Consider the following 14,080-nt stretch of genomic DNA (forward strand, 5'->3'; position numbering starts at 1 on the left):
GTCGGTGAATGGCGTGGAGATGTATTACGAAATTAAGGGAAGTGGCCCCCACTCGATTGTGTGTATACCAGGTGCCATGGGAAGTACAGAAGACTTTGTCAAGCAATTTAAACATTTCGGAACTCGCCAGGAATTCACCATTGTAGCTCTTGACCCCAGAGGTTTTGGCAAGTCAAGGCCACCACAGAGGCAGTTCACAAATGACTTTCATACGGTTGATGCCAAAGACGCTAAAGGGTTGATGGATGCTCTGGGATTTAAACAATTCACCGTGTTTGGGTTCAGTGATGGAGCTATGGTGGCCATGATACTTGCATCACTATATCCAGACTCTGTTCGCAAGCTGGTAGTCTGGGGAGGCAATGCATTCTTGGGTGAAGAAGATACGAAAATATACACCACTTACAAAGAAATTACTGCTTTAAATGCAAACACACAAGCCAAACTGGGAAAAGTGTATGGTGATGAACTGGCAGCTAGTTACTGGAGAGATTGGATCCAGCTGCACCTCAAGATATACAAAAATGGTGGTGACATTTGTAAAGATCACCTTGTTCATATAAAGTGTCCTACACTTGTCATTCATGGAAAGAAAGATCCAATAGTACCACTATACCATCTGGATTATATTGTGAAGAATATTTCTAATTGTGAACAGCACATAATCGAGGAAGGCTTTCATTCAGTTCACAGTGATGATGGCACTACTGATGAGTTTAACTGCATCACTGGAGACTTCTTAGCCAAGTGAATTAGACATTGCAAATATTGCGGCTATAGTATGTTGCATTTTTGTAGTGCCATCTTTTCATAGTTTGTACTGTAACATAAAAATTATGCAGTACAGATTATATAGAAACTTTGATCTCTTGTTAATTTACATTAAATTTTAAAGAAGGTGGTATGTAATGAATTAAATTAACATCTGCAATGGATCAGTACATGCGCAATGCTCAGGGGTGATACAGGAGTTGGCAAGGGGAGGGTCACAAACAGGCTGAGTGGTTTGGAAGAGCGGATAGTTGCCATATATTTGAAGAAACAAAATCATCTCTCACTGTTAATTTTGCCATTTTAGTCTTGTGAAGTCTTAAAGTGACACTCCGTAGGTATTGTTTGCATCATGAAGCCATTTAAGTTTATGATGCAATATTACTTAGTTGTTGACGTAAAACTAATAAAGTAGTGGGCGAATGTTTCTAAACCATGAGCCTCTGAAGATGTGTGGCATTTAGCTACTGCTTGTCTAGCACACAATAAACCTGCATGTGAGGGCACTCATATTCTACCAGCCTACTGCATACCATACAAAATACAGGTGTTTAAAATTGTCATATAACTTTAAATTATTTATAGTACTTGACCTTATACTTGAGTGAAAGGACGTTACGTGGATTAGTGAAACAGTTGAAGTGTAAGCTCAAGCAACTGCACACGCTGCTCACTGGTGCAAACTATCTACATCATGCCATCATGCTGGTTGTACATCTTCATTTTGTACTTCAGCAGTACAATAGACCCTCATGATCAGTTATCTGAACCCCAATGTGTCTCAGGAAATGAAATTGTTCAGATAACCAAAGCCCATACATTTATATACAGTGCTCTGTTGAATAACTACAATTGTACTCAAAATACTCTAATAGAACAGTCATTTCAATCTTGGATAAACACAAAGGGGTTGGGTAATTGATGAGGGTCTACTGTAATGACATAAATATGAACAAAGCCTCATTATTTACACCTATATGCTTAAAACATCGTGTAGATATCCTGGATACTGAAAGTGTGTTGCAAAGAAGCCTAAACATCAAATCAAGAACAAGCAAACAAACCTTGTACTTACTCTATTACAACACATGGGACAAACACATTGGCAATTTGCCTGTCCTACTAACAAAAGTGCCCTATGATGCATGAGCCAGTGTTGAAAAACTGTGAGCATAAAATACTTGCTTTTGTTTGTTCTTTATGTTGAATGCACTGGTGTAAGGAAGACTCACTGAAAAACTGAACTACATTCCTGTAAAGACAGACAACTGCAGGTTTGATTCGATCCCCACCTATGTCACAACTTTTTGATGCGCCTTTTTGTTTTCTGTGCATTCATCTGTTCTACACAATTTTTTATAAACTAACCCCCCCCCCCCCTTGATTTGCTGCAATATTTGAGTTGCTAGATGACAGGCGTTTAATTCACTAAAATTCCACATTGATACATGTTAGGATTCTAAGATACTAGGAGCTAAAAGTTGGGGATGCACAAAAATGCCACCATCTGGATTTGGACCCACAACCTCGAGTTGAGTACTGTACCACTTGAACAGTTTGTTTTGAAAGGAATGTACAGCTGTAGCTAAAGTTTTCTTTTCACCTTGGCCTTCTATGTGCTGTGGACAGTGAATGAAAACACACGTGAAGCTCGTGATAATAACAAGTACTTCTTCATTTTGAGAATTGATTGTGTTGATATGCACAAACAATAGTAAGTAAGCAGTGTGATGAACAGATTAGAATAGATATAGATCACCAGTTTGTTTGGCTAGAGAGTAGCAATGATGTACAGTAACTTTAACCACCACACTGACAGGTAGTTGGTGTCAGATGTCTTTGACAAAAGACCAACCTAATCATTAACTTAACCTTCTAAAATTTTTATAAACAGACAATAATGTACATACCCTGTGACCATTTGTGCATAATAACAAACACATTACAACAAATAAGTGTTAAGTGATTTGATTGGTTAATTAGCTTCAGTTACAACACTGTCACTACGTGGCTTCCTCACAATTTCATCTGATTGGGTAGCCAGTGATTTGAAATGCTGCAAAGGAGTAATTACAATGTAAATACACATACACTTTCATATCGAGTTGCATGTATGTACAAATAAATGGTATCTCAAATATATTAGTACATGCAGGGACATGCCCACAGTGGTCGGCAGTGGTTAGTACCAACCACCACTTAAATAAAATAGCCACCACTACCTCTCACCAACCACTACAGATTCACCTCTGACATACACTACAAAGTTAAGGCCCCACACTACTTTTCTGGACCCAACCATATCTCTTGTAGCCACCACTACTCTAAACCTGGGCACATCACTGTACATGTGGAGATACATAACTATAATATTACTAATTAGTGGCACTGCCTCCCCTGAGTTAACTATTGTGTTCCCTAGGTTTATTCTTCTAGATACAATGAAAAGGTTTACTTGATAATCTTCCCCAACAAAAGACCAATACTCAGTGGCATCACAGTAAAATTTTACCAAACTCTCCAAAACACAAAACATGAGGGATATAGGAGTATCCCCCCCCCCTGGAAATATTTGAAAAATTAGGTGTGAAGATAATCGATGTAGTACGTATGCTTCACACACTTACAGTGATTCTCTCCCATGATCTTATAGAACCGCTAAAGCCAAACGCCTCTCCCTACATTCCAAAACAACCCCCTCCCCTCTCTCCCCAACTTAACAATCTGGATTGAGACTTGAGATGACACAGGATATATATTTATGCATCCATTGTGACCACCAGCACAATCAAAGTACATGATCCAGTTCACAATCCTGGATATTATAAAACTTAGATTGGGCCTGGTTGACCCCAGTTTAAATTCCAGCATGTATGCAGAACTAACATACCTGAGAATTCTTAAATTCCATATACAAAGTGAACAGCACATGAAGAGAATGAATCTTGTTCTTGTACACTGGAATATCTAACATGTCTGTGAGAGCAACACCACATGTGATTACAGTATAGAAACTTCTAAAGACTTCACACAAATGCATACACTCTTGTAGTGACACAATTTTTATAGATTAATTGGAATCAAAGGGATGCAGGCATACTACATAGTTACATGCATGGGTACATAAATTATACTAGTCAACTCACTGCAGATAATGTCCACAAATTGTGACAGACTACAGTCCAGTTCAGCTGATGGCAATTCCACCTACAGAGCATACAATATAAAGTAACAATCAATAAAAGACATACACACACACACACACACACACACACACACACACACACACACACACACACTAATACATTGTGTGTACACTGTAAGTATGAAGTAAGCACATACACTAATCATTTGCTCATACACATGTATATACACACGTACATGATGTAAGTGCATGGATACCTACACACACGCGCACATGCAGGCACACACGCACGCATGTATGTACACACACACAAATGCACACATCACATGAATGCATGCACACACAGTGACACACACATGCGCGTGTGCGTGCACTTACATGTGTGTGACCGCGTCTGTGACATACACACCATAGATAATAGACATCCCTACCTGGATTGGAAACACACGTATAATGCCATACAAAAGTACATGACTATCCGCGTTTCACCCCTGAAGTTTTGAAATCTTTCTCACTCAAAGATTCTGTTTTACTGTCTGGATACAGCTCGCTTGTTTTAACTAGTAAGTTTAGTAGATTGTTTCTTGGGTGGCGATTAGCTTACTATTGGTATAGGCACTTTCCGTATAAAAAGAATTTGCACATGTTTGTGAAAATGGCAGGTTGAACAAGTCTAGTTTAAGGCTGATGCTTATTAGTTACTAGTGCTACGTGTACTGGTATGGATTTCATGGTATATTCGCTCCAGTTCAGCCAAGTTCACAAATCCCACTTCTCGTATCAACCTTTCGCGCTTGTCAAACTTCTAGCTAATACACATCAGTACACCCACTATGAATAGGCCAAACCTTATATTCCATAGTGGTGCACCTACTACTTGCCAGTAAATAAAACATGTGTTTATAAAATCCACTCCCGGTACTGTGTACAGTATAAGGGGCACGAAGTGCGGATAGATTAGGTGGCGATTAGAAGTTTCCAATCCAGTATGGGGTGTCTATTATCTACGTACACACTTATCACTCACACAGTACACACACATACCGTGTACAAGTAACAAAGTAAAGTTTTCAGCTACCATCACATCTACCCAATGAACCAGCACCGGGACACCTGTACGCTACTCAGGTGTCATGAGTCCGAGTATGTACACGTTGAGCTAGATGCTCAATAACTCAGGGATGGAATGTACACACGCATGTATGTACGCATGTATACAAGATCTTGAAATTTGGTAGTACTACTTAACTCCCTCTTTTTTTTCTTTTTTTTTTTTGAAATCTGACATTTTATTTAGAACCAATCAAAGTTTCCCATACATTTAGTGTGGAGAAGCCATTAAAATACATGGCTTTTCTTGAATTTGTAAGAGCCAAACTGCATGTGTTAGCTCTTCACACCTCTACTGTCATCAGTAATCACCTGGTCGATGAAACACTATTTCTCTTGAGAAAAATTCACTTTTAGCTGTTTTCTCTGGGTTAAGCTCAATACATACTATATGAGGCTGTACTATATCCCACAGGTGTGGGGGCACCTGAAATCCCACCTGGACCTTCACCTGTTGGTGAGACATGAACTGTTGACATTTGCTTCCCCAGTTAACAATGTTGCAGCTGAGTGGGTTGCTTCCCAGTTGGCCACCAGGTCACTAGGTCTCTATTTAAATAGCTGGGTAGACTGGAGTAAATTGAGCAAACTTTTTTGCTCAAGGAAACAACAATAGTAACTGGGCATAACCGGGAATCAAACCTGGAACCTTTCAATTACCAAGCCAATGTTCTAGCCACTTCACACACACACGCACACACACACACACACACGCACACACACACACACAAATACATACACTATTTAACAATTCTTCAAATTGTGGGGGCCATTCCTGCATCAGTGTCTCAATGTTTGGTAGATTCCTACACAACAATGAAGTGTTATTGTACATACATAGTAAACCATAACAATCCATCCATCAAAATAGTGTCACACTCACTTGGTATAGTGCACTTTAGCAGCTGGCTTTTGTCGATGGAGATCACTGTATTGCGATAGTAACAAGTCACAGATAAATGTACACACAATGAATTACGTATACTGTACATGCACATATTCACTTGCAGCATATTAGTAATTAAAATTTATCCAAAACATAATTATGTAGATTGTACCAAATAGTATGGTAGTACTGTTTAAGGTTACGGTATAGTCACGGGTAATCATTCAAAATTTTGAATGCCTATCGATACTTTTTGAGAAGCCCATAAAACCAGTCTAGCAGCGTGAAAAGTTTTAAATGAGGGTGAAGCCCTTCATATTTAATGTTTTTTATGTAGCTACAGTGTAGTTTGAGGCAGGTGGAACACTACAGTTTGTTGTAGTAGCACAAGTAAGCCAGCCCATACATCGCTCAGCTCCAGCTGTCACTGCCATGTTTTTCTGCCGCCAAATACAGCAAAAGCTGTAGGCTCTATTGGAATTTCTGGGGCATAGTGATGCTGTATATTAAATTTATTAGGTCCTGTGGAAGCGTTTTTGGCGTGTTTCTTCCCAGTGACTCAGATACAAGCCTTCAAAGAGCTTGTTTCACTCGAAAAAACTACTAAAAGTTCAATAAAATGTCTATACAACCAGTAACTTAAAAAATCGCTTCCACAGGACCTAGATATTTTAGTTGTTTAGTCACCTGTGTTGAAATTATAAGGATTCAGTAATCTGTTAGTCTGGTTTTTGGCAGCTCGTTTTTATAAAACATCGCTCTATTGTGGACCACACACCCAAGAACAGTCGTTGTTCTACAGTAAAAACAAACAAGCACAATTAGTTGTATTGCTAACACAACAGAGTTGTTGAAATTATTTATCCCTGCTTGGTTTAAAGCAGGTTTTGTAATTTGTTCCGCCCACGCATTTTAAACTATTCCGTAACCTTAAGTAGGGATCGCCCCTAAAGTGATAAGCACCGCCTAAAATGCTACTTTTAAAAATCATACTAGAGACACTTTACATGACAAAAATCATCTACGAAATAATATCAGTCCATCTAATATCATATACAACATTAAAAACAAGAAAGCACAGACCACACTCACAAGGCTAGAGACCAAATGAAGCAGCAAACAGCCACCATTTTACGCCACGAAAGCAAACTCACCAGTTGGCATGTGCCTTTTGGAGTTCGAATGTGTGTGTGTGTGCCCTCTGCATCTTGTCTTTTTATCTTCTGGTCATCCTCTTCATAAATAAAACCATACTGAAGCATTAATTTTCTGTATCAACACTTTCCAAGCAGCATATTTAATTGTTTAAAGCTCTTACGTAAAAGGTACTGGATACCTGGCATTTACTTGTAACTTTACAATAGGTTCAAGACCACACCCATTAATGATCTTGATTGATTAATAGCGATAGAGTGTGGAGACCACACCTCTTAACAGTCTACTCGATCATGACCCCATATTGTTGGTCTAGTTATATTTACAATGCTAGCACAGTGAAAATATGAAATAGTGACATGCCCCTTGGTAGGTGAGATGCTGACTTGAGATACTCTAATATAGCAATCACCCAAATATCTGCATAGCTGTATGCTATAGTAGTATAATATGCCAATGTAGCCACTGAGCTATGCTGTAATACCATCATTCATCTCTTGTTTCACTACTTTTTATCGTTTGGATCACTACTTTTTATCGTTTGGATCCCTACTTCATTAATAATTTTAATGTACGTTGAGTTAAGCACTATTCTTGCTCTTTTCTTATTACACAAAAGTACATCCCCTCCACCCAGCCCACCACACAATAGTATTCCTCACTTGATGCTATTAATCCAGTTGTCCACTGCTTTACTATTCTTCTCAGGATCAACAATACTGTGTACTGCCTGTGGAGAGGAAAATGAGTAGTACAGAGGTTGTGTATGTCATCTCTAATATTAGTTAGGGAATTGCCTATATCCATTACAAAGAGGTATTTATCAATACAGGGACTTTACCATAAATGATTTGTTACATATTTAATTATGTACACATGCAGCTATCTATACACAGGAGCACACACATGTACTGTAATTGAGTAACATATTTTAAGTAAACCAAAATATTTCAAAATCACTGCTATAAAATTAAGTTTTAACTGAATTACTCTGAAAATACACTCTATTCAACCAAACTTACAATAAATTATATGATACATAATTATTGTACATGTGCAAAATAACAAAACTACACTAGTACCAAAAAACTATACAGCCATACAGCATGTGTGTGTATTATTAAGTATGAAAGTATGTACATAAGTGCACATGTCCACTTTTAATAATTTCAAGCCACCAGTTGGCTACACTCCAAACAGACACTCGATCTGTTTACGAGAAAACACGCTCAACACCAGTTGTCTCCACACCCATTTGGAGCACACCACATACACCATCATCACGCCTTGTAGCAACACCATTGAAATACTACCAGCAGCTATGACCAACAAGCTGTACTCTCCACTAACAAGTGATGAAGCTACAAGCAGGTACCCAACCATTCCAATTGTTGCGCCAATGGTGACCACTGCCTTTAAAAGAAGGTAATATTTCCGGCTGGCTTTGAAGTTAACAACATTGTTCTCACTAGCACAGTACATGTTAACCCAGTAGAGGATAACTAGAAACAGTGCAGTGATCTGGAATAGCTTATGGACCACAAGTTGGAAAAGCATCATCACAAGAACACTATGGTGTACTGAGAACAACTGCCTGCACTGACCATCATGATCAAACATTGGACTAGCACCTACACCAAACAGGTCACAGACAATCATGTACACAAGTATGGGAGTGACAGAGACAAGCAAGAAAGCAATGTAGCCATAAAACAGCTTCTTAGACAATTGGGAAGATAAATCGGGTAGCAGCCTGAAGCTGCGATATGTCAAATACCCCACATGTAATAACAGGAGACTGGCAGACACCTCATAAGCAGTTAATGACACAGACAGGTAAGATAGAAGCCTACAAAGCCACCAACTAGCAGTGTTGAAATAACGTAGTACATACATCATATTAATATCAAGAGTGGTAAGTACCAAGGATATGTTATTAATGATAATCAGTTTACCCATCATTCTACGTCTCAAGTCAACAAGTAGTACGTGAAAGATCAAGATGATAAGAGTAAACACTAAGATCAAGCAAGACACAACGCAGTTAAAAACAAAGAGAAACCATGAACCTTCATCTTGAATCTTAACCTTACAAGGCATTTCCCCTTCAGCAATCATGATGATCATTAAATAGAATGGTACACTATCATTACTCCCTACCATCATTACATCATCACTAATGACATCAATGATGTACAGTAACTGGCCAGTATTCTTCAATACAATAGTACAGTTCCCAATAGTACAGTACTGTAGGCTTAGTACTGACATCTGGCCTGATGATACATTACTCCAAGGCAGGTTCTCTGAGGCTACACTGTCTGTGGTGAAAGGCATATTACCCAAGGAAGCTATGTGTCCTAAGGCCACATTGCCTGGAGTTGTCTCCTCTGAGGTCATGTTCACCAAGCATTCTTCATAAGGTAGTGTGGCAACTAAATTCTCTGCCACCATCATACACAACAAGAAAAGCTTGACAACACAGTACACCATCTTGATCTCTGCCATACAACACTAGTAAGACCAGAAACACTGATAGACTAGAAATGACCCTACAAAGTATTCATGTCAACACTAAGTATTCAGTGGGATATGTAAGAGCTTGGTAAGGAAGGTACACAGAGAAGGTGTTACACTACAACATCAATAACTCCATACCCAACAGTGTCACTATTTGTATGTGTGTCACATACGTGAGTATAAGATATAATGCACTCAACAGCAACCTTTTGTTATTACTTGTTGGAAGCACATACTGTACGTTCATAAGTACATAGCTACATAGTGCTAAGAGCAACTGTGAAGTTTGTGTTAATTGTGTCAGCAGTTTGAACACCCGAATAGAAGACAGAGTGTTAGCAGTCTTAAAATGTTTACATAAGATATTAACCTTATAGTCATACATAAAACAGTGAAGCATATAGCTTACCACAGGTTTGATGATGGGCTGTTTAGCTATAGCTCTTAGTTGCAAGTCCAGTACATTAGGGTCTGATTGTTTGGTCTTTGGTTCATCCAGTACTGTCTTACCCAACAATGAGTCTGCCTTGCCATCTGGTCTGGACACCTGTAGTGGATGGTGAACAGCGAGGGTCAATGATGCAATATTATCTCTAGAATTGCCTTTCAGTTTTCAAACAATTATTGTAAAGTTGTTTATATATATATATGCAACACTGCATACATATACACTACACAAACACACACACACACACACACACACACACACACACACACACACACGCACACACACACACACACACAAAGTTTAGACATACGTACCTTAATAAAGGCATCAATATCCCCAATAGCCGGAATATAGTCCGGGATAAATGGTCTCAACTTCAGATCCAGTTCAATATTCTGTGGCGAATATCGTCGGATGTGTTGGAACAACTCTTTCAGCTCAGTGGACACTGGCAAGTGATCAAACTCAGCTGGATCATATGCCCTACAATAATATCAGTAACAATATCTCAGTGTGGATAACAATATATATGTGTATACACTGTACAGACATAATACCGTATAGCGGGTTATTTTTGAGGGTAAAAAATTGCCACCATTTGAAATTTTGAGGTAGGAATTTTTGCTTCTTCAGGATCTTTTATGCCAGAATTTCAATGAGAAAAAATAGATAGCTACCAATCAGCAAAAAAATGTGACCTCTCTCAAAAAAAAAACTCTGCCGTATAGAATTTAATTAGTACAGTTATTTAATGAACACATACACATGCCAGGTTGAAAACAAAAACACAATCTCAACTATGGCCAGCCAAATATGGTCATTGTGAAATAAGGTCACCTGTCTAAACCAGCCAACTTGAAAATCCTTATTGCCATTTGTGTACAAACTAATCTGCTACCTGCTCAACAAATCCTGGAGCCCTGGAAAATGGCCTATTGATGACAGAGAATTACTGTACACACGTATTCTCCACATGGTTCATTATAGCACGTGGATACACATGCACACACAGCAGTAGTAGCATAGTAGCTCACCCAGTTAAAGTAGCATGACCATCTTCACTGGATTCACTCTCACTTTGTTCACTCTCCTCATCAGCTGGCTCATTCTGGTACATCCCACCACCTCCTCCCTGACCGCCTCTACCCAACATCTCGTCTTCTTCCTCGTGCAGTTGTTGTTGTTGCTGCTGCTGCTCCTTGTAGCTTCTCATCTTAGCCTGGATCTCCTAGTGTAGTGAAACAAGTGTGTGAAACTAGTAATTTTGTCTGCGCTGTACCTACGTATGTTTATGAGAGATCTTAGTACTTCAGTTGTGCTACACCGGAACACTGTATAATATGGACACCTTGGGATCAACCAATAATGTCCTGATTATCAAGGTGTCCCGATTCTCCAGGTCAGTTTTTGTACTAAGGGAGACTTTGGGACCTTGGCTATGTAAGTGCCTGGATTAGAGAAAATTGGAAGCAACTTAAGGGCTATGAAATTTTTCATGTTAATTAGAGGTTGTAAAATAAAGGCAACATGGCTATCATTCCTCTGTTCTAACAAGGAGGTTCTCCTTAAGTCTTTCTAGTCTCATGTGATCCCTAACTAGAACACACAGCACTTTTGTGGAGTACGTTGTACCGGATAATGTCTTGGGTGTTTATTCATACTATTTTCTCAATTGAGCCTCCATCAAACAAAGACTTTTATAGTATACACAGCCTCATATGATTTCCAAATTATAAACTACCATCCTATTCAGTGGGGCTTAATATGCCATTGTCATAATTATTTTATCATTTCAGGAGGTATTTCAGTGCAGAAAGTCATTCAGTATACTTTCCAACACAAGTCAACAACCTTGTGTGCATTGGTTCTAAGTAAAAACAATATTATTAGCCACATGCATTGCTTGTGGCAACCAGCATATTGCTCACTATGCACTGTTCTTCAACACACATGACATATGTACATGGCTACTTACTTTAGATGTGCTAGTTGTACTTTAGTGGTGAAGCCAGGCAACTTCATGCAAATTTGTCGACAACTGGGCCTGCGAAAATAGGGCATGTGGGCACATAAAATTTGCCTAACTCACAACTTTAAAAGGCATTTTTGGCATTGCCATACAATTTTCAACACTTATTAAACATTTAATTGGCTTTATAATGAAGGAGACAGAATGCAGATATTCCAACTTGGTACTGAAATATGATCTGTTATGTAATATAGTGTAGTTTGTGTCCACACGCCTTATTTTCACAGGCCCAGTCAAATTTAAAAGTTAACAGATTTTTAGGCACAACTTCATAACCAACCAACCTTCTGTACAATTACATTGTACATTCAGAAACAAACTTTTAACAACTAGTGTGTGTATGTGTGTATGTCAGTAACTCCCAATAGGTGCAGCAAAGCAAGATGACAAAATGCTTCTGGGGTATTTACCTGTTGGGTGGACTGTTCCCTGGGACTAGCCTGTGCACTGGTCACCTCTTCTCCATCACTGACCTCGACACTCTCATCATAAGGTTTGTTCAGCACTATCTGACCCTGTGGAATAATGTGGTATAACAACAAGTGTTTGAGTAGTGGAAACTAGGTTCTATATTTGCCAACATGCATACATATATACCACATATGATGTTTGGTTCCTTAAGTGTAGTGGCCACACAAACCAACTAGATGATACCCACAACACATTACAGTATGTACGAAACGTAGGAAGCATGAACAATTCACTGGATATTCTGGAGGACTTTATTCTATTTAAAGTTCATCACGACACACTCAAAACACTTAGCCATAGTAAAAGTACCAGAATCACCGTTTACTCACCTTCCCATCCTCCTCAGCATCTGGCGAGTAGTTGGTCGCCATCGAGAGGGAACAAGGCTGTCGCTATAGTAACGACACCTTAACACAACAACGCCTCCAAAACGTTTGATTGTGGGTTAATAGGGTCTCGTGATCTGAATCGCAGTAGCCTAACTGGTCTTCATTGGTTGCTACGAATTTAGCTTAGTCCTTCGTAAGCTTAAATCTCACTGAAAAGAATCCCTTACATAATGGCATCTGGCAAAGTATTGGTAAATGGCATGGAGTTGTATTACGAAAAGAATGGAAGTGGTCCGCACGCCATCGTATGTATTCCGTGCGTGCTGGGGAATACGGAGGTCTTCTTAAAGCAGCTGATGTACTTTGGATCTAGCCAGGAATTCACCATTGTAGCTCTAGATCCCAGGGGCTATGGCAAGTCAAGGCCACCTCAGAGACAGTTCACAAATGACTTCCATACAGTTGATGCCAAAGACGCTAAAGGGTTGATGGATGCTCTGGGATTTAAACAGTTCACCGTGTTTGGGTTCAGTGATGGAGCTATGGTGGCTATGATACTTGCGTCACTATATCCAGACTCTGTTCGCAAGCTGGTAGTCTGGGGAGGCAATGCATTCTTGGGTGAAGAAGATGCAAAAATATACAGCACTTACAAAGAAATTACTGCATTAGATGCGAACACACAAGCCCATCTGGGAAAAGTGTATGGTGATGAACTGGCAGCTAGTTACTGGAGAGACTGGAGTAACCTGCACCTCAAGATATATGAAAATGGTGGTGATATTTGTAAAGATCACCTTGTTCATATAAAGTGTCCTACATTAGTTGTACATGGAAAGAAAGATCCAGTAGTACCACTGTACCATCTGGATTATATTGTGAAAACTATTTCTAATTGTGAACAGCACGTGATCGAGGAAGGTTTTCATTCAGTTCACAGTGACGATGGTACTACTGACGAGTTTAATCGTGTCACTAGAGACTTCTTAGCCAAGTGAATTACTACAAAGTTAGCTGTGTTCATTTTATTCTTTTGTACTTTTGTAGTGCTATCGTTTCATAGTTTGTACAAGCAAGTTTTATGTTATGAAAATCAGTATATAGCAAAGCAAGTGTTGCTTCTTTTTAATGCGTATTAATAAAGGTGAACGAAAATAACTGTTGTCAGATCTTCAGTGCTGGTCACTGTAAAGTGTATAATAATAAGAATAGACCA

General features: G+C 39.0%; 1 protein-coding gene and 2 pseudogenes across 1 annotated transcript; 2 read left to right on the plus strand and 1 right to left on the minus strand.

The window, feature by feature from the left end:
* The first annotated feature begins 19 nt into the window (after positions 1–19).
* Positions 20–751, plus strand: LOC136255667 (valacyclovir hydrolase pseudogene; annotated as a pseudogene).
* Positions 752–2,633: 1,882 nt separating this feature from the next.
* LOC136253417 (intraflagellar transport protein 46 homolog) lies at positions 2,634–13,013 on the minus strand. Its single transcript, XM_066046092.1, has 11 exons — positions 12,865–13,013; positions 12,475–12,579; positions 11,070–11,263; positions 10,350–10,518; positions 9,997–10,134; positions 7,730–7,797; positions 5,910–5,954; positions 5,766–5,832; positions 3,918–3,978; positions 3,662–3,747; positions 2,634–2,827 (listed from the first exon to the last, which is right to left on the minus strand). The coding sequence occupies exons 1-11, from the start codon at positions 12,904–12,906 to the stop codon at positions 2,747–2,749; spliced, it is 1,056 nt and encodes a 351-aa protein (XP_065902164.1). The 5' UTR covers positions 12,907–13,013; the 3' UTR covers positions 2,634–2,746.
* An 81-nt stretch (positions 13,014–13,094) lies between these two features.
* On the plus strand, positions 13,095–13,862 carry LOC136256450 (valacyclovir hydrolase pseudogene; annotated as a pseudogene).
* Positions 13,863–14,080: the final 218 nt, after the last annotated feature.

This window comes from Dysidea avara, chromosome 1 (genome assembly GCF_963678975.1).
Source record: "Dysidea avara chromosome 1, odDysAvar1.4, whole genome shotgun sequence".
Lineage (NCBI taxonomy): Eukaryota > Metazoa > Porifera > Demospongiae > Dictyoceratida > Dysideidae > Dysidea > Dysidea avara.